At 39.5% G+C, this 26,177-nt stretch overlaps 1 protein-coding gene across 2 annotated transcripts in view; it reads left to right on the forward strand.

The window, feature by feature from the left end:
- The window catches only part of THSD4 (thrombospondin type 1 domain containing 4), a 233,285-nt gene that overhangs the window by 90,742 nt on the left and 116,366 nt on the right, over positions 1 to 26,177 (forward strand). For both annotated transcript variants that reach the window (XM_039723241.1, XM_039723242.1), the window contains exon 7: positions 17,245 to 17,381. In XM_039723241.1, coding sequence (XP_039579175.1) covers positions 17,245 to 17,381 — 137 coding nt within the window. The remainder of the gene's footprint in view (positions 1 to 17,244; positions 17,382 to 26,177) is intronic.

The following is a 26,177-nucleotide window of genomic DNA, read 5'->3' on the forward strand; positions in this document are numbered from 1 at the left end:
CCCTTTGATTTCAGTAGGTGTCTCTGCCCTGAGCAAGGACTACGTTATTGGTTTGCTGGATTTGATGTCCTTCAATGCTAATTTTTCAATTTAATCAGCTTGATGGACACCTACCAGTTTTGGAGGAAGGAATGCTCTCATCCTTTCCTTGTTGTTGAATATAGTCACATGAAGAACCTAAATACAAACAGATGTCCATTTTTAAAAAGTCAGCATATTGCTGAAATTTAATATTTTTGTTAGCGTCACTGACAGAGATTTTATTGCAGAACACTCAATCTCTGGTTTGTGTTCAAACAATATTAAGAGATTGTTGCTGTATTAAAATTTGGAGAGTTTTCAGCAAGATCATTCTGCTGTATTTATTTATTTATTTATTTAGTGTTCTGACTGGCAGAAACTGGAATTCCAGAGTTCCTTTGGCTACTGCTGCTCACCTTGGGGAATGGGGTGGGGTGAGTGGCCTGTGCTCTGTCTCTGCCTTTCCTCTTGCACAGAGGAGAAGGAGGAGGAGGCAGCTGTGCTGAACCATGGCCTCCTTTGCATCCTGTTTAGGAAGCAAGAAGGTTTAGATCAGGTCTCAGGAGCAGAACCAAGGGATTTCTTTGTGAGGGTGGTGGCTCAGTGAAGTGTCTTGGCAGTGCACAGCGATGTGCATAGGGATGGGGCTCCTGTTCCAGAGCAGGAGCACAGGGAAAGCATGAGCAAAAGGAACCATGAAAAAAATATTGAATTCTTTCTGGTATTGTACAGGGTCATTAGCTACTATTCAGCAAAGCAATATTTAAATACTTCAAGTGTGGATGAATCTGAGTAGGTCCAAACCAACACAGGTTTTTCATGTATGCATTTTAGCTTGCTGAGGTGATTGTCCACCACAATGACATTTGAGTAGCTCCTGTTGAAATCAGTGAGAGTTACCTAGAAAATTGTTTGCAGTGATTTCTCAGTATGTTTGCAGCATCCTCATTAAAAAAAAAATCCCAAAACTTTTTCAAGTGATAATAGCTGAGTTGGAAACTTTAACTTAAAAATGTCAAAGGTCTTATTGTCTGGGGACAGCAGCTTTTGCTGCATAAATTGCATTTGGCCAGATGGAAAGTTCTTTTGCTTGGCTGGGTTGACACATTTAGCCCTTCTGTGCCTCAAGTTCTGTTTTCATTTGGGGCGGGAGCTGGGAACACAGAGAAGATGCAGCATATCCAGGAAGAAGGTGAACTTTCTAAATTAAAAGCTTTGGCTTTCTTTACTAGATTAAAACATTATGTTGATGGAAACAACATACATTAGTCACTGCGAAATTAAAGAAGATATTTGAAGTATGTTGGATCTGTTCTGTGAAAATCAGTTTAGAAGTCATCAGTGGATCAAGTCTCCTTGGGGTTATTGCAGGAATACTGGATAAAATCCACTTTAAAATGAAGTCAGATCATACTTGCAGTAACATCCAAACTATGGGGTTTGCTTTTCTTGCTTGAAACAGCTGCAGATAGAATTGATGCTGTGTCTGCTGCATGAAGATGGAGATTTGTGTGCAGTGCTCCTTGTCAGGAATTCTTGCTTTTAAGAAGCAAGAAGACCCAGATGTTAGTTTTGTTGTGCTTTCTCAATCTGAATGCTGTTTGAACATAAATCTGCTTTAATCACAGTGATATCTTGTTGGATATGATGCTATTCAGTGTTAGGGAGCAGGAGACTCCATCTGTCTAGGCACTCATTTGGCTCTTGTCACAGTACTTTGTGAGCATCACAGAGATTATGGGAGTACTTCTGGGGAAAAAAGGAAGTTTTATCCTGATTTTGTGGTTTGTAATTTATAGAACATGTCTGGTTACTATTTTGTCCAATGCAATAAAGCAAGTCTCAGTTATGTCAGGATCTAATATGAAGCATTCCGCCTAAAATGCTGTTTATTCCATCCATCATCTCTGAAGCCATGAAAGGAGAAACTAAATGTCATGAATAATTTAATTCTTTCAACCATAAATGAGTTTTCAGTTGAAAAACTTCTATCTTAGCGATGCTGTAAGCATTTTGGGAATTTCTCTGAAGCCAGCTTGACAGCTTTCAGTGCAAATACAGAAGAAAAACATGGTTAATTGCTCATCTTTGCTGTTAGCTAGTTGATCTAAACGAAGCATATTGAATCATACGTAACCAGCAGACATCTTTCTTCCCATTCCTGGTCCTGCCGTGGTGTGCCAAGCCACACATCAGTACCATCAGCACTCCATCCACAATCACCACCCTCATGGAAGGGATTGTCTTGCAGTGGAAATAAAATATAGATCAAGACTTGCTTTCTGATCCAGTTGTCTTCTGACATACTTAGTTGAAATACATTCATTCACATCTCTTTCCCATAAGCCATCCTCATTGTCTTTTGAGGGACTCAAAGCCAATGTTGAAGAGATTCTCTGGGAATTTTCTCTGTCTGTATTTGCTGCCTGCTGCAGAATGGATTCATGGCCTTGTGCTCATAGAAGTCTTTGCAAATGGAGATGGACATCAAGCATCAGTTAAAGAATTTGACCAAACACATACGGACTAGACATGCAAGAGAGTTGGAAAATATTTAGAAGATAAAGCAGTTTAAATACTATATGTATTGTAAAATGCAAATTAATGTCTACACATTTGCATTTATTTTTTTCTGAAGTTTATATGCATACGTCTGTCTGTAGGTCCTTCCATTTGCACTTCTGTCATGTTTAAAACCAACATGATTGACCTCAGTTGTTGTGAACTAGCTTGATAGTATAAAGTCTGTTTTTGAAAATGGAGAGACAGCTGAGGTAAGAGGCTTTTGTGCCGTGGAAGTATTGAGAGCAAGAATTGGAATTTAAACTGAAACTCACTGTTGAGAGGACTGATCTGGTGTAAGAAATACCAGCTAGAGCACCAGGGCTGTGTATTGCAGGTTTTCCATCCCATGTAACAAGCTATGCTACTTTACATTACTTATTTAGTGGCATAACTTAAAGCTTGGAAGGCGTTCTAGTCAGGAAAAAAGGAACAGAAACAGTTTTCTTGATGCATCTGTGCACCCCAAGGCAGTGCAAATGTCTGGATCAGGCCCTCATTTGCACTGGAGATGTTCTAATGTTAAACATCATGTGCTGCACTGTGTCTGTGGCTGATATCTGTCTACAGTAATTCCCAGTTGTAACTAATACATCTTCCTATTTAATATAGTTCATAGGAAAATGCCTCCATATGTTTTGAATTCTCTTGCATCTTCACTAGAGTTCTCAAGTGTATGCTGTTAATTTAATATATGATTTTGTTCCATATTTATGTCTTGTGTACGCTGGTCAATGTACAGGCAATAAACTTGGAATAGCTGAAGTATTAGTGTATGTAAGGTTTATTTAGTGAAATGCTTGATAGGGTCAGTGTCCTTGGCTGTATTGTAACAGAAGCTCATTGAGCTATTAGAGAGCCACGAAATTCAAAATATTTATTTCATCAGTAATCTTCTCAGAATCTATCTGAATAGGTCATTTGCTTGGCAACATCTCTTGTTCCATAATTATTAATTCCAGGAGGATAGCAGTTAATGCAGCTTGAGATCTCCTGTGTTTTCCTCTGACTCTCCTCTGCCTTCTTTTAAAGGCACAGGGGTTGCAGTAGTACAATGAGGCTGTTCCCTGGCAGGGACAGGGCAGTGCCAGTTCATGTCTGTGTTCCTGTTTCCCTGCCAAGCATCTTGGAGTTTAGGAAAATGCCAAATAAAAGAGAGTATTGAGTGAGGATGGATATTTAATTGCTTTTACAAGTCTGGGTATTGAATCACAGTGCAAAACCCTCTTGTGTTTCTTGTTAAAAGGAGAAGTGGATTTTTCCCCTGATCCATGATTATGCACTATGGATTGGGCATCATATTGAGCAGGCTGCTTACAGGATTTAACCAGCTTATTTTCACCAGAGGAGCAGGCAGTATTTCAGAAAGGGGGAGGGTGAGCTGCTGAAAGCTTGTGTGTGCATATATAGTTTTATAGTGTTTGAGCCAGTACAGAATGGTTTCAATGGAAAATGGATAATCGTTAACATCGGCTTTTGTACAGCTGCTTTTTGGCTAAAAGAGAGGTAATTTATATTTAAACTCTGTGAGTGTGATCCATTATTTTTCACAACAGTGTTTTGCTGAAGTTTCCCCTCTTTGCCCCTCAGATTCTTTAGTTAATAAGGCTACCTCTGCTGTTCCAGCCCGTTTCTTCCTCTGAAAGGTCTGTACCAGGTGAACCCTAAATCACAAACTGTGCTTGCCCTCTGTTTTTGGATAATATTTGTGAATAGCTTACATATTTGGCTGCAGTCTTGCTGCCAGACTTGAAAGGATTTCTGCATTACTGTGTTGCACTGAGTCCAACTTGAGATAGGGGCAGGGAGGAGAGCTTTAGTGAATTTTGAGGAAGCTGTAGTGATGTGTGTCCCTCTTTCTGTGCTATGTTAGCGAGCATTAATTGATACAGACATTTAAAAATCACCCGCACAATTAAACATTCATTCCCTTTCCCCCCTAATTGCTTTGGGAAGAATTAATGTAACTAGGCTGGACATGGTTTATTAATTTAGCTTTCTTGAGGGTTTGGAAACTTTTCTGCTGTGTTCCAGTCTCCACTAAAATTCTGTATTGTTTTGTGTGGAGTAGCCTGGCTGCACAGACACAAAGCTATAGGCTAATCTGCCTCACACCATCATTGTAAGGTGATTATAAATTTAACACCTTAAAGTTAATTTTCAGAAAAATGAGAAACTTCATTGTTTCAGGTCTTTGGTACTTTCACACAGAGGTGACTGTTGGTTGCTGTGGTATGGAAAGGAAAAATGAAGCACTAGACAGATGTGCTCTGCTTTGCTCCCTTTCAATGGCAGCAAGTTATGTTACCTTTCAAGAAAAGGAGTTTCTAGTTTTTAAGGCTCTACTTAACTACTGTGTGATCATCCTGATGTTTTCATTATTAGAGATTTATGGTTTATGTTACCTTTCAAGAAAAGGAGTTTTTAAGGCTCTACTTAACTACTGTGTGATCATCCTGATGTTTTCATTATTAGAGATTTATGGTTTGACCTCCAGCATCCTATTAAGACATTTATAGTGACGTGGTTCACGGGAGAAATCTTAGGTTGGTAGAAACTAAGGTGTTTCGGGGTATATGAGATAATTTGAAGCAGTTACAGCATATGCCATTACAGAAACCTTTAAATCAACAGCCTGAAATTCAGATATATGGGTTTGATGTTTTCTAGGCATTTGAGGTAGCAGTTACTCTGTGAGTTGCTTTTGGTCTAATATTTAAGAAAACAGGTGATAACATTTTTACAAAGATTTTAAAGCGTTACATTACTTTTACTGTGTTGGACTCATGGCTGTACATTGATCAGGCTGTAGATACTTTCCATGTATGACTTGGAGGACAGAAAATGATGTACTTTTATTATGCTTTCTGCAGTCCAGAATGAGAGGTAGAACTTGCAAGACTGTGAAATTTCACAATTTACTGCTTTCCAGAGGAAAAAACCTAACCTATTGGAAATATTTTTACAATTAAGACTTTATGTTCCTTGGTGAAATTCTCTGGGACAGAGTCCAGACAGGTGCAAGAAAATCTTCCTTATTTGTAATTTTGAACTCTGAACATCTGTATATCTAGGACTGCACTAGCATTGACATTTCTTTGGGGAAAAGCTGCAGAGGGAGGTTTGTTCATGCAGAAACTGTGTGTATGAATGTAATAGTTTCCTCGATGGGGAGCAACAGTATCTGAACAGTTCCTACATGACAGTAAATATGTTTTGAACAAATAGACTGCTGTGTCTATTAAAACTAGGCACTGTGGAAGGAGAAATGAGTCAAGAAATTAACATAGGAAGGCTTGTGTGCTCTGTATGATCTGAGGGCTCCATTTCCTGGGAGCCCTTTAGAAAAGCACAGTTTGGCACAGTTTGTGCTTGTTCAGTTTGTCCAGTGCCTGTCTGCAGTGGTGGAGATCCTGCAGTCTCCGTAAGCAGATGGTGCTTAGTTATTCCTTCCAGTGGAAGTCTTCTGTGAGGTGTAATATAGATCTTCATGGTACAGCTTTGGCCTGTTACCTCCTGGCTGATTCACAGCACGCATGGAAGACTTCTATTCCCTTTGGTATTTTATCTCTGCCTAGAGACTGTCCCTTCTGTTCTTTCAAAACACCACAATTTGAATCTTCCCTCTTTAGCTGTGTTTACTAAAGCACTGGTTGCTCACTTTCTCCTCTGGATTGTCTTCCATGGCCCATCAGAAGTGGACAGTGCTGCACTGAATGTTGGTCTCTGCTGGGATTTGCACTGGTTGCCTTCTGGTTTATACTGACCTGTAAAGTGTTTGCTTTTCTTTTGTTGAGTTCACACCTTCAGTGCCCCACATGAAATGGCACCCACTGTCACTGCTCCAGATTCCTTGTAGAATTACTGCTTCTTCATTAGTTTTTCAGTCTGTGTTTGTGCAGGTGGTTGTTCTGTTACAAGTGTAGGATATCATACCAATCCCTATTATATTTCATCCTGCCTTTTCAGGCCCTTTCCTAAGCTGTCAGCATATTTTTCAGCTCTAATCCTTCCCTCCAGTATTGCTGCTTTTCCCAACTTGGTGTTACCTGTGAATTTCTCTTTCTATCACATCATCTGTCTCATGCATAAATACATAAGCTGGAGCTGTACTTGGGAAAGATCTTGCAGATTCTTAGTCAGTAGGTACCAAAACCCAGCCAGTGAAATACTGAGTAGTAATGAGTAATAGTTTTCAAAACAACTTTACACATGCCTTATAGTAACTTCCAGGTGTCATTTTTCACTGAAGAAGTGTCAGACACCTTTGAAAAGCCAAGCTAAATCACAGCACTGCTTCTCCTGCATGCAGACCCTGTTTGTAGAAGGAAATTAAAGGGGTTTGACAACATTTTTATCTTGACACCTCCATACTGGTTTCCACTGCTGTCCTTGGAGGAGTGGGATGTAGGGTGATGCCACAGATGCCTACAGGAGAGACAGATCCTAGTTTGATGGGACAGAATCCTCAAGGTGAAAATAGTCTTTTACCAGACACCCCTTTTCCCCTTGGCTGAGAGAGATACAGGGGATGAGACAACTTAAGCTTCATTGTTCTGAAATGCAGTTTCTAAGAGCATGGAGGCTCCAAGTGCTGCAGTGAGAGCTGGTGGAGCCCAGCCGGCAGCATCAGGGAGCAAAGCTGCCTCCCAGTGTCATCCAGTTAGATTTTCCCTGAGAAAAGATCACGGAGTTGGTACCCTTCAGTTTTCTGCAGGAATCTTAACATCCCACAATCAAGGCATGCAAAGTTTGAAAACCCAGAAGAAAAATTAGAAGCAAAGATGCTAAGAAATCTGGAGTCTCATCAATGATCATTATAGCTTTTTATATAAGAATAGTCTTAAAAATGAAATGTAATGTGAAACACTGGAAGTTTAGGGTTTTATCTGCTACAAGAAGGGAAGCAGCTTTCAAGTTAACTGACTGAGCTCCAGGTCACTGGCATCCTACTGAAAACATTGCTCTAATGAACATTCATGTTTAAACTGATGTTTATGAGAATGAAGGATATAAATATCTTTGAATATGTAAATAAAAGCACGGAATGTTTTAAGTAATCCTTAAGAATTTATTTGCCTATTAAAGGGCTGTGGCAAGAGGCCATGGAAATACAGTTAGGACATTTTAGACCAAGTAATAGCTATATTAATATTTAAATGAGTGCAAGTATTTTCTGTTATTTCAGAAACACTCCTCACCCCACAATAATATTTTTTTAAATCTTAAGGCAATCTGTAAGCGTATAAGGCTCAGTGAGAACCTCCTGATAAATATTTCCCAAGGGACAGTGACAGTGAGTCTGGGGCTGACTTTGAGCTTCTGCTTCTTTCTCATTTCATTCTTTCTGCTGTGGCTCCTCAGGTTGTATTTTCTTGGTGTTGTTCCAGAGCAAAGAATCTTCAGTTAAAAACCTTTCAGAAACGGAGTTTAGTCTCTTTTCTTGCTTTTCACATTGATCCATGTGTATCCTGTGTATAACAAGTATAAGACAAGTATAAGCACAGGTAGTAGATTTTAAGCCCATGTACATCAAAGTGGCTGTGTTCATGTTCATGTCAGCATGGAAGACTGTAAATTATGAGGTTATCAATCAGAGGGGTATGAAATGAGTCCAGGATCTGGATTTTGGGGGTGGGGAAGTGTTTCCAAGTGACTGCTTCCTCTGGAGACAGCAAGGAAAAAGAGGCAGGGAATGACAAGGATTTTTGTGAGTTCATCCAAAATTATTTCTCTGGAAAATTTTGGCAAAATCAGTCTGTTTAAGGAAACTAAGAAAAAAAAAAAGCACATTGAAATAACTGAAAACATTATTATTATTGTCTCTGGATTGTGAAATTAAAATGAAAGCTGATTTCTATATGCAGTGATTTAAAAAATGTTGTGTCATCATTTCTTGTAAATAACGATATAACAATTTTCATTTTTAAAGACAAAATATTAGGTTTCTTCCCCCAAGCTAAATAACTCAGAAAACTGTAACTTCAGAAAGCATTTAGACTTTAATGCAAACTGTACATCTCAGAGCAAGTGTTGTTTAAAAAAATAAAGGTTGGTGTTTTGTTGTTTTTTATTTTTTTCCCAGTCATGTAACAAGGTGAGAGCTGGCTCATTTTGTCTGGGAGCTGATTTTGAGAAAAGCAGCATTGTGTTGCCTCCTTCCCTGCTGTCACTTTTGGCTGCTTGGTCCTTTTTTATCTTCATATTGAAGAAAGCTTAGGGTGCACTTCAGTGAGTGCATGCAGAAGAGCGTGCTATCCCTTTACATGAGGCAGGGCTTTCTGTGCAGCCTTGTTTGGAGTTTGATTAAATACTAAAGATTTGGGTCTTATGGTCTTTTCATGGTAGGCATTACTTTGGGAGTTTGTACTATTCATGTTTTAATAGGAGAGAGACTTCTAAGACATTTTACTTTAAATATGCTTCCTTAAGAGATGACTGAAAGCTTTTGTCTGGAATGCTGCTGGGGGAATCACAAGCCTAAACTTGAATCTCCTTTCTTCCCATCTTCTTTGGCACTTGTTATTCTGAAGCGTGACATGAAGTCCTCCAGCAGTAGAACTAATTTGAATAAAGCTGACCAAGCTTGCTGTGGAAAGTCTGAAGACAGGATTTGAAGGTGTATTTACTAAAGTTGCCAAAATACTGATTTATATAATTTAACATTATTTGACATTCCAAGTTTTTGGGGCTATTAGTGTGCTGATGGAAATAAAATCACATTTCAAATTACAGATCTGGATGCAAGCTGAGATTCCAGAGGCCAGTAAGATTCTAATACAGACAAACAGAGATAGTCAGTTCTTTCCAATTGTAAAGACAGATAGAAAGCAGTATCAAGTTCCTTCCAGAATATCCCAAGCTAAGAGTTGGGAGTGATAGCTCTCAGTGTCCCTCAGGAAGTGGTCAGCACTTCAGGGGATGGAGCATGCTTTGGTATTTTTCCAGATGAGAAGTTGCACTGCATGAAGCAGCTTTACTTATCTGATTAGTGCCAATATAAATAAATATATAAATCTGCCAGAAAATGAGTTTGTTTAGATTAGTTGTTTTATTTGTCCTCTGTAGTTTTGTCTATGATAGTATGTTTCCTAAATATTTTAATTTTATTTTTGATAAATTCTGTATAATATCACTGCAAGAAAAGGCATCTTTCATGAAATCCTAATAGTTTATCTTGTGATATTGTCTTCTGAGGGTTTTATTGATACAGTTTTAGCTATCACTGGATACAAACAGAAACAAAGAGTTTTGAGCTCAAGCAATTGCTATTTGGTTTTCTTCTACTTATCTAGTCACATCTTAATAATTCTGATCTAAGCTCTGGGGGCTGCTCTGAGAAACCTCACCAAAAGTGCAGCCCATGTGGAGCTGCCATCCCCTGCCTGAGCTGAGTGCCAGAGAGGGCAGCTCTGTGTGGCTGCTGTGCACTCTGGAAAGTGTAGGTGTAGGTAAACCAGATAAATGCCTTTTAGGAGAGCTTTCACTGATGGAGAGCTTTGATCTGTTAGCATAGGCCAGTGGAGACATCCAGTGGCCACTGGCTGACAAATGGTGGTCTCTGGATTGTGACTGCAGACACATGAAAGGCTGATGTGAAAAAAGACATTTTTAGGAGTTGGTTGCTTTTTTTTTTTTTTCCCCTTTAAATTCAGAAAGGAGTTCCAGATGTAACACAGTAAAAACTGAGGTCTGTGGAAGAAACGACCTTACCTGGTTATGTCATCTAAAGGGGTGCTGGCCAGGAGCCTCTGTTAGACATTTCACTTGTGGCAGCTGTGCTGAAGCAGCAGCACTCACTGCTCAGGTGCCCATGTGAGCCACCCAGCTGAGTGCTGTGCTGCACTGAAATGTCATCGAGGCACAGCAAACTTCAATCTTTTGCTGATTTTCACACATCCAGTGGAGCAAGAGAGACTCATACACACGTGGTTTTATTAATTACTTGTTTCTAGTTGGTTTCTTTTAATTTCATTGAATAATAATAAACTTTCCAGTTATTTTTAATGCATGACAATAAATCTGTAAGACATTAGTAGTAGTTTTTTTAATGACAGAGGGGTTTGGGAGGAATGGAGGTACCAGGGAAATTGAAGTAAATGACGTTTGCAAATTTCTTATTGCTTTAAACACTAATTGTGAAGACAAGTTCATGGAACATAGTTGCCTTTCAGAAATATTCTGTCACTGAAGAGTAGAAAAAAAAGTGGTACGTTCAGATAAAGGTGAGGAATTTGTTGGGATGCTGTCTTCGTTTTGGGCTCCATGCTTGTAAAAATGTATAAGCAGGTTCATTATAAAAGTTGGATTTTTTTTTCACTTAATATCAAAACCCCAGTGCAGACAATATTTCAAATATATATTGAATTGTTGAGACAAGGTGAAATAATAAACATCTTTATTATATGGGAAAATGAAAAGTGGAAGTAGGAAAAAAAAGGGCAATGTTCTTCCATCACTGGAATGAAGAATGGAAAATGTTTTTAGAAAAAAAATATGAACTAGAGTAATAAAACTTTATAAGAAGTTAACAAAACTGAAAGGGACAAAGAAAAAAAATAAACACGACCCTTTCTGGTTATTGTCAAGAGATGTTCCCAAGCCTAATAAGGACAAAGTATCAAAAGAGACTCAAATAAAACAGACCACATCACATTACTATTTCTTTTGGAGAGCCCAAATGTAGTTACATGATAATTATTTCCTGGAAAATGTTTGCATATTGTTATTTAGAAATCTGGCATATGATAACTGCTTAAAAAGCATTATTCCTCTGGCCACCTCAAAAACTTGTAACTGTCCATCAGTGGAAAACCAGCCTAATTTGGGGTCAGATTTCTGTCATGGACCTTACGGTCTCCTAAGCAGCAAAGCCTGAGCTCACGCTCCAGTCTGATAACCAAGCCCACATGGTCTATTAGCCTAAACAGGGAAATCTTAAATAAAGTAGCTCTGCTTTCTTGGAGGCTTTTGAAGAGGATGTGGTGTGTTTTGTATGCATTTTCTGTCTCTGTATAGGAAGCTGTGTAAACTGGGTTGCTTGTGTTTAGTAGGAAACCAACACTTGCCATCCATCCCAAGCTGCACAGGGGATCACTGCTGGATCAGTGTGGAATTGTCACATTCAGCTCTTTCTGGCCTGGTGTAGACTCTACAGTGGAGCTGCCTGCTTACAGCCACAGCAGTGTGAAAGGACCAGAATTCTGCTGTCGTGTTCGGGACCTGTCTTTGTTTCCCTGTATGTGCATGTGTCTTGAAAAAGAAAATCTTCAAGGGGCTTTAAAGATCATGTAGTTCCAACCCCCCTCTGTGGGCAGGGTCTCCTTTCACTAGAGCAGGTTGTCAGAGCCCCATCCAGTCTGACCTCTAGCACTTCCAGGAATGGGGCATCTGCAGCCTCTCTGGGCAGCCTGTGCCAGGGCTCACCCCCCTCACAGGGAGCAGCATTGGTCACCTGCACATCCATTGCTGAAATCCCACCCAATCTCAGCATTGATAAGCTTTGACTAAAGGAGATGTTACATGGATTGACATAAGCACATCTCTTAAAAGTTTTTCCAGTGTCTGCTATGCTTCATTACACTTCCTGTAAAGCAGACTCATTGCTTTTATCATGAGTAAATACTGAATTACAGCCCATGGCAAGCTGGGCCCTGAAAATAACTGAGCTATGCAGAGACAACTTGTTCCTGGAACAATTGCTTCTGACACATCATGGATGAGTGTATCTTGGCTTGTTATGGAGAAGGACTGAAGTTGACTTTACAAGGCAGTTTGCACACAGAATGAAGCTTAATTTAAATTTGCTTAATCCCATAATGTAGTATTAACATGATTGTGATATTTGCTTGCCAAGAGTGTGCATGCCACTTCTGTGTGGGCACCCTCGAGGCACGTTTCTCAAATTGCACAGCTTGTTATTAACTATTTTTAGATATTTAGGCAAACTTACAAAAACTGACAAATGGTAAAAGTATTCTGTAATGTTCTGTGGAGAACTAAAACTGCTATGTAGATAACAACAGGGAGTCTGGATCTCACATTAAATTAAGATTTGGACTAAGGAACCATCAAGGAGGTTTTGTACATTCCAGTCCTTACTTCATGGCATGAGGAACGTGAAATTCCTTTGTTGTATCATTTATTCTGATTGCACCTACAGCCAGCGTTATCTGTGGCAGATTCAGTGTGCGTGCTGTGAGAGGCAATACGTGCTCCAAGCAGCTTGAAATCTTCGGAGCTGAGACAGAAAGGAAGAACTTGGTACATTCTTTAAGGACAGTCAGTGTGCAGTGTCATTTAGTTTACTGATAGCTCCATTCTTATTTGATTTGGGTATTATTTCCTGGGGTTTTTTTGGTTTGTGGCTATTTTTAATTTCCCTTTGAACAACTGAATACATTATTTATCAAAGGTATTGTGGTTGGAATGCTTTTTCTTCTGATGTTTTTTCCCTAAGAAAATCATTAGATTGCAGTTCCGTGCACTGGCAAGCTGCCTGCCGAGCTCTCTCTGTATCTCTTCAAGCTCTCTGTGGAGCAGCTCAGTCACAGCTTGGCCTCCTTATCCACCATGGCCAGGTGCCTCCCCACAGCCTTTCCTTGGGCGGGGGCTTGCTGAGGATGGCAGAAGGCATTGGAAGAGGAAGCTGAAGGAGGGGAAGAGCTGACATGAAGTACAAATGCCCTCCCACACAATGTGTTGTGCAGGTGGAGGGACAGGAGGCAAAAAGCCTGGCTGGAGAGAGGGACACGGGGGCTGTGCTGTGCTGAGGGATTCTGGTCGTGTGGAAGGGGGAATGCGTGTGGTTCAGGGTCACCACACAGGGTGACCGGCCATGGTGTCCAGCCCTGGTGACTAGCTGTGGGCTGTGCCAGCCCCGTCCAGCTCAGGGAAGGTGACTGGAACTGGGGGCATGGCGTGTCGCTCCAGCTGGGCACTGGGACAGGCCAGCACAGTGCTTAGATTTGAAGATGCTCTTTCTCGATGAAATGCAAACAGGTCTATGCACAAACTCCTGCAAGTAGGAGTGTTTCTGAATGTTTCTGACTTCCTGCCTTGTTCTACCGTGCACGGTTTCTAGATTTGGACAGGGTGTTTTGTCAGGACTTTAATTTCTTACACTTTCATGTAACGAAAGGAGTAGGATGAGGGTGAAATTTTGCAGAGGGGCTGATTCGCCTGGCGTGCTGAGGGAGGGCAGCGGCTGAGGGAGCTCAGCGCCATCACTGCTGGCAGTGCCCAGCCCTCGCTGGGTCCATTACGGCCATCGGCTCCCTCAGGGCTGAACCTGCTGGGAGCCGGCTGTGCTTCTGGGGAGCGACTGGGCCCGGGGCAAGAACGAGAGAAGAACAAGCTGGTTCATTTGGAAGCCGTTTTAGTTTGTTTTCTCTCTCTCGGGAGTTTTCTCCCTCATGCCCGGCACTGCTCTCACCCTGAGGTGCCTGGGCCGGGCTGGCCTCACCTCATCGCGGGGACACAGTCTTGGGCTGGGAGCCTGTCATGGGCTCGGATACGCCAGTGCTTTCTTTCCCTGTCGTGGGATTGAAAGATCAGGATTCATCTTTGAGTGTTAGCCTGTAAATCCCAGTGGAGGACACTTCTCCCTTGCTCACTCGTGCTTCCCAGCAGGCATGCGGCTGCCATCCCCTCTGCAGGGCCTGAGATGAGGCCTCAGCCGGGAATGCTGCTGGAGACACAGTTTGAACTCCAGCCGCTCCTTGTAGTGTGATAACACATAAATTGCTCTTTTGCCCCTTAAAAATGTGTGGATGTGACAGACGAATTTTTCTCCTCAAACCTCTACTGCACTGAAATCTGCAATGAAATGTGTTGATATTTGTGGTTTAAGTTTGATCAGTAAAATCAATCTTAGGAGAATGGCGGAAAGTTTTCACTGTAATGTGTGCTGTGTGATGTGCAGTTTGTAAGATGTGAGGTGTTCTTATTGGGGATGTGGAAGGCAGTAGAACTATGATGTGGTCCTGCTTAAGTATGTCTGGCTCTTATTCCTCATAGGGAAAGGTGGAAGGTAAGTTTCAGCAGAGAACTTGGGGAAAAAAACCCCAGTTCTGAAGTCTTGGAGAAGACCAGCATGTTCCTGAGGTATTTAGGGCTGGTTTGGTAAGGATGTTTCTTTGAAAGTACTGTTTTTTTGATTTAGATTCTTTTTCAGTCTGTGAAATGAAAACCAAACATTACATGTTACCAGGATTGTTCACTAAAGGCACCTCCTTCAGTTAAATCAATAATGAATATGTCTGGCAGAACCTGTGTGGCAACATTAAATTTCACCCAAGTTCACTATTTAATAAAGGAGGGGGGATAAGGTGAGACTTTGCACAGACTTGGTTATGCTAAGGTGAGCTTGGAAATAAAAAATGCAGAAGGCTGACCTATCACAGCAGAAGTGAGGGATGAGAGAGATCCAGGAAAAAATACCATGCTCCAGCAGGTAATTTTTTCATCTCCACGTAGCACAAAACTTTCACTGGGATCTAGAAGGCCTGTTAATAATTTAAAGAAGAAATATTTTGAAGTATCAACACTGTGGGGGAGATAGTGAAAGAAAGAATATGGGAATGTGAGGCTTCAGGATACTGAACTTAAGGGAACAAACACAGAAGATAAGGACATTTCAGAAACCCTAAATGGCTTGTTTGACTTGATTTTAGAGAGTGGAAAGATAAGAAAATGTACTCTCCAGAGGTGCTGCTTGATTGCTAGCTTTGCATGTTGTGAAATTAGGACACTTTCAGACAGAGAAAAGGACAACTTAACTTAAATTGTAATGAATCACTGAAACTGGGTTATATTTATTTGGGAATTCTGAATATAGTTATGTGTGAAGTGATGAAGCTGCTAGGAATAAAGCTCACTTTATCGTTGGACCTGACTGTTACACTTGGAGATTGAACTGCAGGAAATACCTCAGTTTAGGTTTTTGGGGTTTTTTTGTTTGGTTTTTTTTTTTTGGTTTCTTTTTTTTTTGGGGTGGAGGGTTTGATTTTTTTTTTTAATAACTAAATGAAGTCATTGGAATCATAAGCTAAGAATCCAAAGAAAAGGTAGCCAGTGGATGAATGACCTAGTTGAACATGGCACACATGGCTTCTGCAAAAAACCCAAACTCGGTAAGCAGATCTTTGACCTCTCTTAAAATTAGTAGCTGTTTTGGTGGACTTTATCAGAAGATTGCCAGACACAATACTTGATGTGTATGAGGGGCAGTTACATGACTTCAGCTGTATGAGGCAAAATGTAAGATACAGAATTGGTCTGCATTAACCCTGTGCCTGCACAGGGGGTAACTGAAGTTGAGCTGAAATTTTGGTACTTCTACAAAAAAGAGTTGTTTAAATATATTTTTGAAGTGATTGCTTTAATTTATTTTGGCTTTTTGTTATTTCTTAGCTGAAGATTCAAAAATACACTCAAGTCAAGTAGAGAATCTTGTGAATGCCATGTTTTAGCATTAAACGGGGGCACATAGCATCTCCTTTGACACCTAGATTAAATTGCAGGTTTCAGTTTCAGTATAGGGGATGAGCTGAAGCTTTATGAAATGAGAGGAATTTGAGTTCATTATTGTGGCAGCAATGAAAGCATTGCCATAAAAAAGGATTTCTGTTTGGACCTCACTGCCACTGAGTATCAGCACTACTCTTGGATGGAAAAAAACAGAAGATGCTGTTATGTCAGTTAGCAAATGGGGCAATAAGCTGAGAGCAACTCTGACATGACGGATGAAGACCTCACTGCCACTGGGTATCAGCACTACTCTTGAATGGAAAAAAACCAGAAGATGCTGTTATGTCAGTTAGCAAATGGGGCAATAAGCTGAGAGCAACTCTGACATGACGGATGATTTGCAACAGAAAGGCTACACAAATGTGTTAACAAACCTGATAGCATAAGATCTGGGGAGTGTTAGACTGGATCTGCTCAGGGAACAGATTTTCACAGGGAAGATAACATGTCTTGCTTCTTGTCTTCTGTGTTCCTCTCACCCAGAGTTCAGTGGACTGATTTCCTATTGCTTCTTGCATGTCAGGAGGAATCACAGGGTTTTGGATGATAATGCATTTTATAAATTTCTGAAAATGAAATTTAGTGAAATAGAATGTTGAGTTTTTTTAGTAGAATACCCACTAAAGTGTAACTTGTACAAATGAAGAGAAAAAACAATAGAATTTTTTAAAATGTGCATGTATCTTGTTTAAAATGTTTCTCAGTGCTGGATGTTTGTATGCCTAATGGACCTCAGCAGACTGGGGGCTGTAAGTGAGCCTGATTTGATGCACATCCTTCTGATTGTGGTGCAGTTTTTCTGGCTCTCAGGAGTTATGAAATGCCATAACATGTCACTATGCTTGAAGAAGATGAACTGGGCAGTGTTTTTAAGGAACTAAAAGTACTCTAGGTCATTTAGGGAAGTGTCAGTTGTTAACAGCGGAGGCACTGTTTTCACTGTGATAGGGTTGTTGGAGTGCTTACCTTGCAGTTGGTTTCTTCATCGCCCTTCACTTGATGTGGTCACTTACAACGCATTGTTCGCATATTTGTTTCTTCCCCTCAGACCTTACCGCTCGTTTAAGGAGCTTTTCCTTTTCCAATCTACTGCTGTGCTCTTTGTAACGGGGCCTTGCGTTGTGTCCACAGTGAAGGGGAGTCAGAAGTGCGAGCTGAACTGCCGGGCCATCGGCTACCGCTTCTACGTGCGCCAGGCGGAGACGGTGATCGACGGCACCCCGTGCGAGCCCAACGGCACGGCCATCTGCGTGGCAGGGCAGTGCAAGGTAAGGCTCTGCCCCGGCCGCCCACAAAACTTGCTCATTTTTTAAACTTTTTATTCGTATTAAAGTAGATGTGACAAACATTAACTTTTATTATTGCAGGTTGGGGGATTTCTTAAGTGACTTTTGTATTATTTACTGGGAACAAACTAAGGAGTGCTGAAGGGATGGATTCAGGAGGTGTTTTAGCCCAAATTAAGGTGTCTGTCACTGAGCTTTTTCCACGTATTTTACTTTCTACAGAAGAGGCTCTTTGAAAGAACCAGAGCAAAAAGATTGAAAGCTTAAATAAGAAAGAAATACAATATATTTCTTTGATTCAGTTTTAGAGTGGAGATGTTTTTCAGAGTCTGCAACAGAATGGTTTCTTTTGATTGATTTATAGCTGCTTGTAGTCTAACTTTTCTGATTGGGCCATGTTTGCCTCAGGTCTTATTGGCTCTCCTTTTACTCAGCAGTGATGTTCTCTTAGAAAACAATTGAGTGGTTACATTTCATGGGTTCAGAAAGAGCTGCTGTGTTGACTTTTTGCCATCTGCTGTGTAGATTCCATTTGCAATGAATAAATACACTTTTTGCAAGATGGTAGCAATTTTAAACAAAATGTTACAGTGTTTAGAAAAAAAACTGTAATCTTTCAAGTGAGGTTAGTGAAAGAAATAAATTCCTAAGGAGGGGCATTTGACGCTTGGCTGATGTTTCCTATATATGTTGGCAAAAGCTGCAGAAGTGGCTCAGATGTGACTCATGAACTCAAATAGTGAAAGGTCAAGTTCAGTTTAAATAGTTGGTTTGCCAGGGGAAATCACTGATGAATACAGCCTTGTCCTCTGCATGTCCCAATCCCTCTTACTTGTGCACATCTGGACAATGCCATGTTTGTTTCTATTCTGTGTTTCTTAGTGCAAGCAAAGCCATAGCTTTGAATTTCCTTTGTACAGGATAGATCTGGGTGAAGTTAGTTGTGCTTTAAAGCTTTCCTTGATCTCAAACGAATTCAGAAAGGGCCAGAAACTTGTTTTAATTGCATTTCTGATCTATGACTCAGAAAACTCATAACTGAGTTGTCAAACAAATGTATGGTCTGTATCACCCTCTGCTGGACATTCTTTTACATTACCAGAACAATAATATCCTTGTGTTACAAACTATTATCTATTTTATTCCCAGGACTATTGTTTTTGGTTAGTATTTTCAGCTTACCTTATCCTGAAGAGGAGAAAAAGATGGAAAATGCTTATATAATAAAAATTATTCAGAAATATAGTAAAGAATATGTGTATGAGATAAAATAGTCCTTTAAAAAACTTGAAGTGAAAAAGCCTAACAAATCAGGGTATTTCATCATAAGAACATATTGTCTGTGACACTGTCATAACTGGTACATATACTACCCAGTGCTACAAAAACGCTCACTTCTCATTGAAATGATTGTGTATTTCCTGGTCTAGTCTAGACTCTGAATCCTAATGAAATTAAAACTTCTTAAATGAAGTAAATACTTTAAAAATAAAACTAGACAAAGCAGGAAGAATGGGGAGATGTTCTACCTATGCAGAAGAAAGAAGCAGAACAATGATCTTGATAATCAGTTGCATTATTTCTGTATAAGTTTGGTTTTCTGCACACTAGAACAATATTATTTCTGATGGATTTTTTAAAGCAAACAAATGTTTTCATTGACAGTCCTATTGAGTTCTACTTCTGGTTTTTTATAGTTTTGATCTGGTGCCCCAGCTGGTTTTTCTTAATACATATGCTTCAGTTTTCTTCAGTTTTTCAGTTTTCTTAATACATATGCTTCAGGAATATGTTTCAGTATTATTGAGTAGATGTTGTTTTTGTAAATGCATTTGCTACTCCTCTTCTGACCCTACATTTTGACAGTGCTGGAAAAGAGTGACTGCCAATGGGACTTCCTTCAACTTGCAATTTAGTCAGAAGTGTCTTTTTTCTTCCTTCAAGATTTTTGTTTTCTTCTTTTGTGTGAAGTGAGTGTATCCTTATATTTCTTCTGGAGATGGTGGGTTAGTCCTACTCAGTAACTTTTAATCTTAGAAGAAAAATGCAGAGAGAATACTGAGGAGACCTTAATAAACAAGCTATGAGAAAAGAATGTTCTTAATAATTTTGACCTTGCCCATAGATTGAGAAACTGCCTCTAGGGCAGAATGTTGCATGTGTTTTCGCATGTTTCTGGAACACTCCCACTAGGAGAAGTCGTCCCAGTACCTGGGCAGGTGTGAGCGCCGACTCGAGGTACTTTTGGAGGCAAAACTGGGAGCTGAAGAAAATTGGTTTGGTAGAGATGTTGGTTACCACGCGGGGGCGCGCTTTACAAAGGATCATTTAGCATTTCACCCAAAATTCTGTCTGCTTGGGAACTGTAGATACCTCTCAAAGGTGCGTGGAACATCTATACATCTATTTTCTGTCTCCTGATTTTTATATTGCATTCTCTCTTGCAATGTAGTTTGTTTGCATTTTCCAGCTAACTGCTGACATTAATATTTTAGAAAAATATCCAAGCAGTTTTAAAATGCACTTTGTAACTTAAGTAGCAAAATGATTGGTAATAGAGATTTTACTTGCCTAAAACAAAAAGAGTGCATCAGATATTGAAAACCTTGCAAATTTTCTGGGGAGGTAACTTGTGTCAGCTATAGGAAGCATAGCCAGTTTTTAACACGACTAAGAAAGAACCTGATATCTAAATTAACAAAGCAGAAGCAATGGTACATAGATACCTATATCTGTGCTTCACCTGATTTACAGAAAATGTCTGTAGTTTCTTTCTTGTTCATCTTGCTTGGTTGTATTGGAGCGAGGTGTATTCTTCACTGAACAGGAACTTTGTAAACTTTTCTGTCATGAAGTTGCAAGAATTTGACAGCAACCTGTGCCCAATGAAACATGGTCTGTGTGTCTGGGGGGTGGCTCTCAGTTCTTTGGTGGTAGCATTGCTGTTTGGTGCTGGGTGAGTGATAGGTGATGTCAGGTGTCTGTATTTGGGAAGGACCAATCTCAGGAACTGTTTCCAGGTGCTTAATCTTACCCTAGAAGTTGTTCTTGAAACAGTGCATGGCTTACACTGTTTATAGTATGGGGGTGTTGAGAAGATGCATTCTGCTGAGAATTGTCACCAAGGCTTTGCCCAGGATATGATTGCACAAAGGATATGCTTTGTGAAAGTGGAAAAACAGATCATGGAGCCCATGGCATTTAGATGGCTGAAATGCATTGTAGAATCAAATGAAAATTCAATCTCTTGTTTGTTCATATTGAAGGCTTGCTTTTGTCTTAGTGTTTTGTTTGGTTTTTATCAATAGTTGCTGAGGACACAGTGGTTTGAGCTCAAGACCTTGTTTACAGATTAGCTGGGATGCATTCAAAGAGGCTGATATTGTGTATGTAGCCTCTGTAGAAGCCTTCTTCTTTCCAGGAAAAATGGTTGCTCCCTAAAATATACCATAAATGTGAAAAACCTATGGTTACAATAGAACATTCTCTCCTTTCTGCTTTTTCATAGATACCATTGTATTTTCTTGGCTGTTGGAAATAGGACTCTTCATTGTTTCTCTTCATAATGACTTGCTAATGCCAAGCTCTGCATTGGGAAATACCTGCCAGGCATTAATGAGGTGTTAATGGAAGAAACAGGTTCCTGGGAGCTAAGAAATTACTGCTTGTTGCCACTTCTTCCCTCTGTTTGAACAGTTTTTGTTAAATGTTTTACAGAGTGAACCTCTATGAGATTTCTTGCCCTCATGCTCTATAAAGTCTTTTATCCTTCTGCCATTTATAAAGCAACACCGAAATTTTTTTGTGTATGATCTTTGACCATGACCGAACTGACACCTGGATACACAGGGGAAAAACCACCACATGAAGAAACAGCGAGAAGAGAACTTGCTGCCTTTGAACGGATGTGAAATCTGGTGGTAGGTGGTCGTGAGTAGCAAATATTCAAGTTCAGACAAAATGACTAAGCACTGGATCTGTGTATTTGTTCTTTTCCTATTGTCCAGCAGCCTCTTTTTCTGAAAAAGACCTGACAGTCTAAAGGATGGAGCTCCTCACCCTGCCATGGAGCTGCTGTCTGAATCTATAGGTCTGCAGCTTCAGCTTCACTATAATTGACCCAGGAAAACAGATCTTATCAGGGATCAGATGCCTTGCAATGGCATTTAACATTTGAAAAAACACCAAACAAAACCCAAACCAACCAAAATGATATTATGAAATATTTGTTTTGCTTCAGTTTGAAGCAAAAGCAGGTGCTGAAGTGCAGCAGAGAATGGCTAACCCAGATTCTGGTTCTCTGTGCTCCACACTGTTCTCCTGCCAAATGTGGTCAGGAATGTCTAACCTGCCTATCAGAAGCAGCTTGAGATACAGAAAAGTAATAAAGTGTTGTGTACCTTTATTTTGTTCTTATTTCTGCAATATTTAAAACAATAATTTTTCAGGTGTGCATGTCTTTATAAAAAGGTAGAATGTAATCCTTATCTGCATATACCTTTGTCTTCATAGATTGGCTGACAGTAGAAAATACATCCCAGCTTTGAGCTTACTTGTATCACTAGAGAAGTTGTTCTGAAAGCAAATGCTGTTATCTCTAATGATTAAGTGACACAGTTAGGGAATTTTATTGTCCTTGAGTTATGCTTCTTTTTGAACTAGTTTGAAAATGATGTTGAAAATAATAAATCCAAAGTAAATATGAAAAAATCTGAAGTTTTCAAGAATGCTGGATATAGCAGTGGAGTAGAAAAGAAAATATTGCATGTTGTTGGGCCTTGTATGTTGAAAATGATAAATCCAAAGTAAATATTAAAAAAATCTGAAGTTTTCAAGAATGCTGGATATAGCAGTGGAGTAGAAAAGAAAATATTGCATGTTGTTGGGCCTTGATTTTTTCTGATTAAACAGTTTGATGTACATCAGGTTGAAAGTGAAGTTGGGTTTGTTTATGAATAATTAATTATTCCCTAGGTTAGAATAATCAAATGATCACTCCAACTTAGTTTGAAAGAAACAAGATGAAGTCCTGTAGTACACTGGTATAAAAGGAGGCTGGGAGTGTTCATGAAGAAACATTCAGTGACACACCAGTCTCTTCATGTGGTCATTCATTAAAAAAACCTGAACTCATGATCACTGAGTTTTTTTCTGAAGTACTGGCTTTCTGTGATTGAGAAATTAAGTGTAGACAAGAAAAAAAGAGCTTGGATAAAAACAGAAAATAAATGTGGTCTCAGCTATTCCTTTTTCTCTGTCCCTTGCCAAGTGTTCATGGATGCAAACTAACAAAACAAGCTACGGTAGCCCATGGGAAGACAGATTGCAGCACTGTCCTGCATTCACAAAAAGAGGAAACCAGTGAAGAGCTGTGTACTCTGTATCATAGTGGAGGTGAAGGGTTTGATGTCATGTCTCTTATGCAGAAATTACTAAGATGTAGTTAATGCCTTTTAATAACCAGTAGAGCCAAACCTGTTTTGTGTTACATTACAGCAGTTCAAGGAAAAAAAAAACAACCAAGAAATTTCAACCAGTTGAAATACATTTGATTTCAATGAATGTATGGGAAAGCAGTTGTAAAACAGTCATGTAGCTAGTGCAGGACCCCTCTTCTGAGGTTAAATAGCAAAAGGAAACAAAGTAATTTAGATTTTATTGTACGGAAACAAAGAGGGGTGCAGCAGAATAACTTCTGAAACTCACATTTAAGGGATCTGTTAAACACCTGGGCAAGCAAGCAGTGGAGAGAAAGCTATTAATAAGGGGACTGGCTGTATAAGTATTCATTCTTGTTCTCCTGTTTAGGAGAGGGGTGCAGTATAAATGATACCTTTTGCTGTTAATTGGCTGAATTATGTTTCTGGTCCTAGAAATGTTCACACCATTTGACTTTCAGCAACTCATTGTGGTGGTTAGCTTGGGACTCCCAAAAAGGGCTTATAATAAGATTCCTCTCTGCTTAAAATGATCCTTGGTTAGATGCCTGAAAGCAGAGATTGCCAGCAGACCTCCTCAGACAGGTGTTGACATGGGAGCATCTGAATTTGGCTTACTGACCGTGGTTCTATGGCAGCAGAGGCTCTGAATGGGCAGCATCAGCTTTGTACCATTGTCCCAGAAACATTCTGGAAAGGGGAGCTCACTTACTCTGGGAGGTGGTGTGTTATGTTGTGCACAAAAATAAAAATGAAGAAGCTGTTCTTGAATTTATTGTTGTCTGCTAATGTTTATACTAGAAGAGTGTCACTGTAAACAGTCACACATTATTTTATCATGATAAACATAACAAGAGCAAGGGGAATACAAAAGAATTGTACAGTATTAGAGCAAGCTTGTATATCACATATTTCATGAGAATTCTCTTTTGGTTGTGTACTTTCTCTCTGCTTGCTTGCATGGTGTCTGTTACTAGAATTTAACCTGCAGTAGAGCTGGAATGTGCAGTAAAACTTTAAGTTATTATACATTAAAAAACCCCATATGTATGCTAGAGACAGCTTATTAGCAGATTGACGTGTTCTCATGGCAGGTGGGGTCATGGAGAAGAAGGGGGGCTATTTATGAACATTTGTGAGGAAAAATAAAGGCTTTCATGTGTGAGGATTTATGAGGTGAGTGCTAAAACAATAATTGAAACAATAAATGGAATTAGTATTTCATTTTAATTTGATTTGTTTTGGTACTTTCTCTGTCACTTTCAATCCATGCTGCCTCCTGTGATGTCTGTGGTCTGGAGATCAGGGTTTTTTCTTTGTTTGCAGTTGTCCTCCCTTGTGCTAGCAGTGTTAGCTGTGTTGACTAGTGATATTTCAGGCCTCATCTGAAAGTCAGAGTTCTTAGAAATACAGTATGGAAGTGTATTTACTGCTAAAGTTTGTCCATCTCTTTTTTTTTTTTTTTTTTGCAATACTCTTATACCTGGTGACAGGTATTGGTGGTATTTTAATTATTGTTACCACTGGTAAATCACTGATTAGATGAAAATTTTATTACAATTCAGTAATTTCAGGAACTTCAGAATTTAGGCACTAAGACTTTTTCTTTGTTAATTATAATAAGCTATGAGATGCCAGTAACCCAGAAATCTGGGTGAAAAATAGAGGAATTTTAGAAAGCGAGGACAGTGCAGCAAGAAGTTGTCTGACCTAAGCTGATTCTTACTTAGGAGCCAAAGAGTGAGTTAATGCTTAATTTTGTTTTGATGACTTCTAGGAGCAAATAGAAAATGCTAGTAACTGTAAGAGAATATTCTGAAATACCTATTATTTAGTCAGGAAACTGAAACAGCAATCTTGGAAAACTACAGGAAATTAAGTATTTAGGCTTTGTTTTCATTTAACTACATTATAATATTACTTTAGAGCCTGGAAAGGGTCCAGTATGTTTTTAGGCACTTCTATTAAAACAAAGATTACAATTTTGGTAGACCAGGATAGGCAGACTTGTCACATGAATAAATAAATCCTTGGGAAGATAGTCCATTGAGGCTCTAGTTGTGTGTATGCATCTATTTTTCTTTTTATGCAGCACTTGCACACACAGATATGGATGCACTCAGAGCAAATAGTGTGGGAGAATATTCTCAGGGAAAGCAAGAATCTGAGTCTTAACCCTTTGCTGAGACCAGAGTTTGAATTTTTGTGCAGGAGCTCATGTTTACAAGATACAAATTAGTTTCACAGAAGTCTATCCAGAGTTCCCTTCAGTTTAAATGTCAGAATGCTTAAGCTTTCACATTAGGGTTTTGAGCTTTTTCAAAAGTTCAGAATAGAAGAGTATCCTGGATGCCATCTGGTACCACCTCAGTCTGTGAAATTAAATAAGATTAGAGGTTGGAGAATGGTGTACAGCTAGATCAATATGAGCTTGTTTAAGCTATGCTGAAATTGAATTTTTTAACAGAACCTGAAATGAACCAGATTTTTATATGGCTTCACACTTAAATTGCCCCTACAGCCCTCTGTTTTTTCCCTGCAAGTCCCAGGGTGTCTGACTTTTGAAGTCCTAGGGAATAGAGTCACATGAATGGACGATAAATTAGTTTTTCATTTAAAATAATGTACATTGAATTCCATGTTTGCTGAGAGAAATCACAAACTGACAAGATCATACTTAATAGCTCATACTTCACAAAACAAGTGATGTGAGCTCAAAACCTTCTTAAAATGTCTATTGGTTTGCAAGCCTGTGCCCTGTTTTGGCATGTCAGGCAGATTTTTGGCATCTCAGACAAAATCTGCAAGAACGGATTTTTCCTATTTGCAGAAATAACATCAAAACTTGAACAAAACAGAAATGTGATGGTATTACATAAGACTGACATATTTAATCCTTTTTGTGGCCACAGGCTTCTCTGCAGTCACAGGACTATACCTCATTCTTGCTGATGAAGAAGCAATCCAATTTTCTGGGGTTCTGACAATAGGGTGTCTTTGAACACAAGCAGTTATACCTTGCTCAGTGAAATCATCAAAATGCTTGTGAATAACTTCTGTTCCCTCTTTGTAACACAGACACCTGATCTGTTCAAAGCCTCCTGTGAAAACCTACTTGAGCACATGCAACAAAATGAATCAATTTTATTTTTCAAGTATGGTGTATTTAAATGTATCAATAATGATTGCCACATGACATTATTGGCTTCTAGTTTGAAGCAGCTTAATGTGGCACCTAGGTGCATTTCATGAATTGAAAATGTGGCCAAGGTTAAAGTTGTTATGTCCACAGTCAAGTGATCCTAATAGTTCACTGGGAGTGTTTTAGTGTAGTTTGCCT

Source organism: Passer montanus, unplaced genomic scaffold (genome assembly GCF_014805655.1).
Source record: "Passer montanus isolate IOZ18808 unplaced genomic scaffold, ASM1480565v1 scaffold5, whole genome shotgun sequence".
Lineage (NCBI taxonomy): Eukaryota > Metazoa > Chordata > Aves > Passeriformes > Passeridae > Passer > Passer montanus.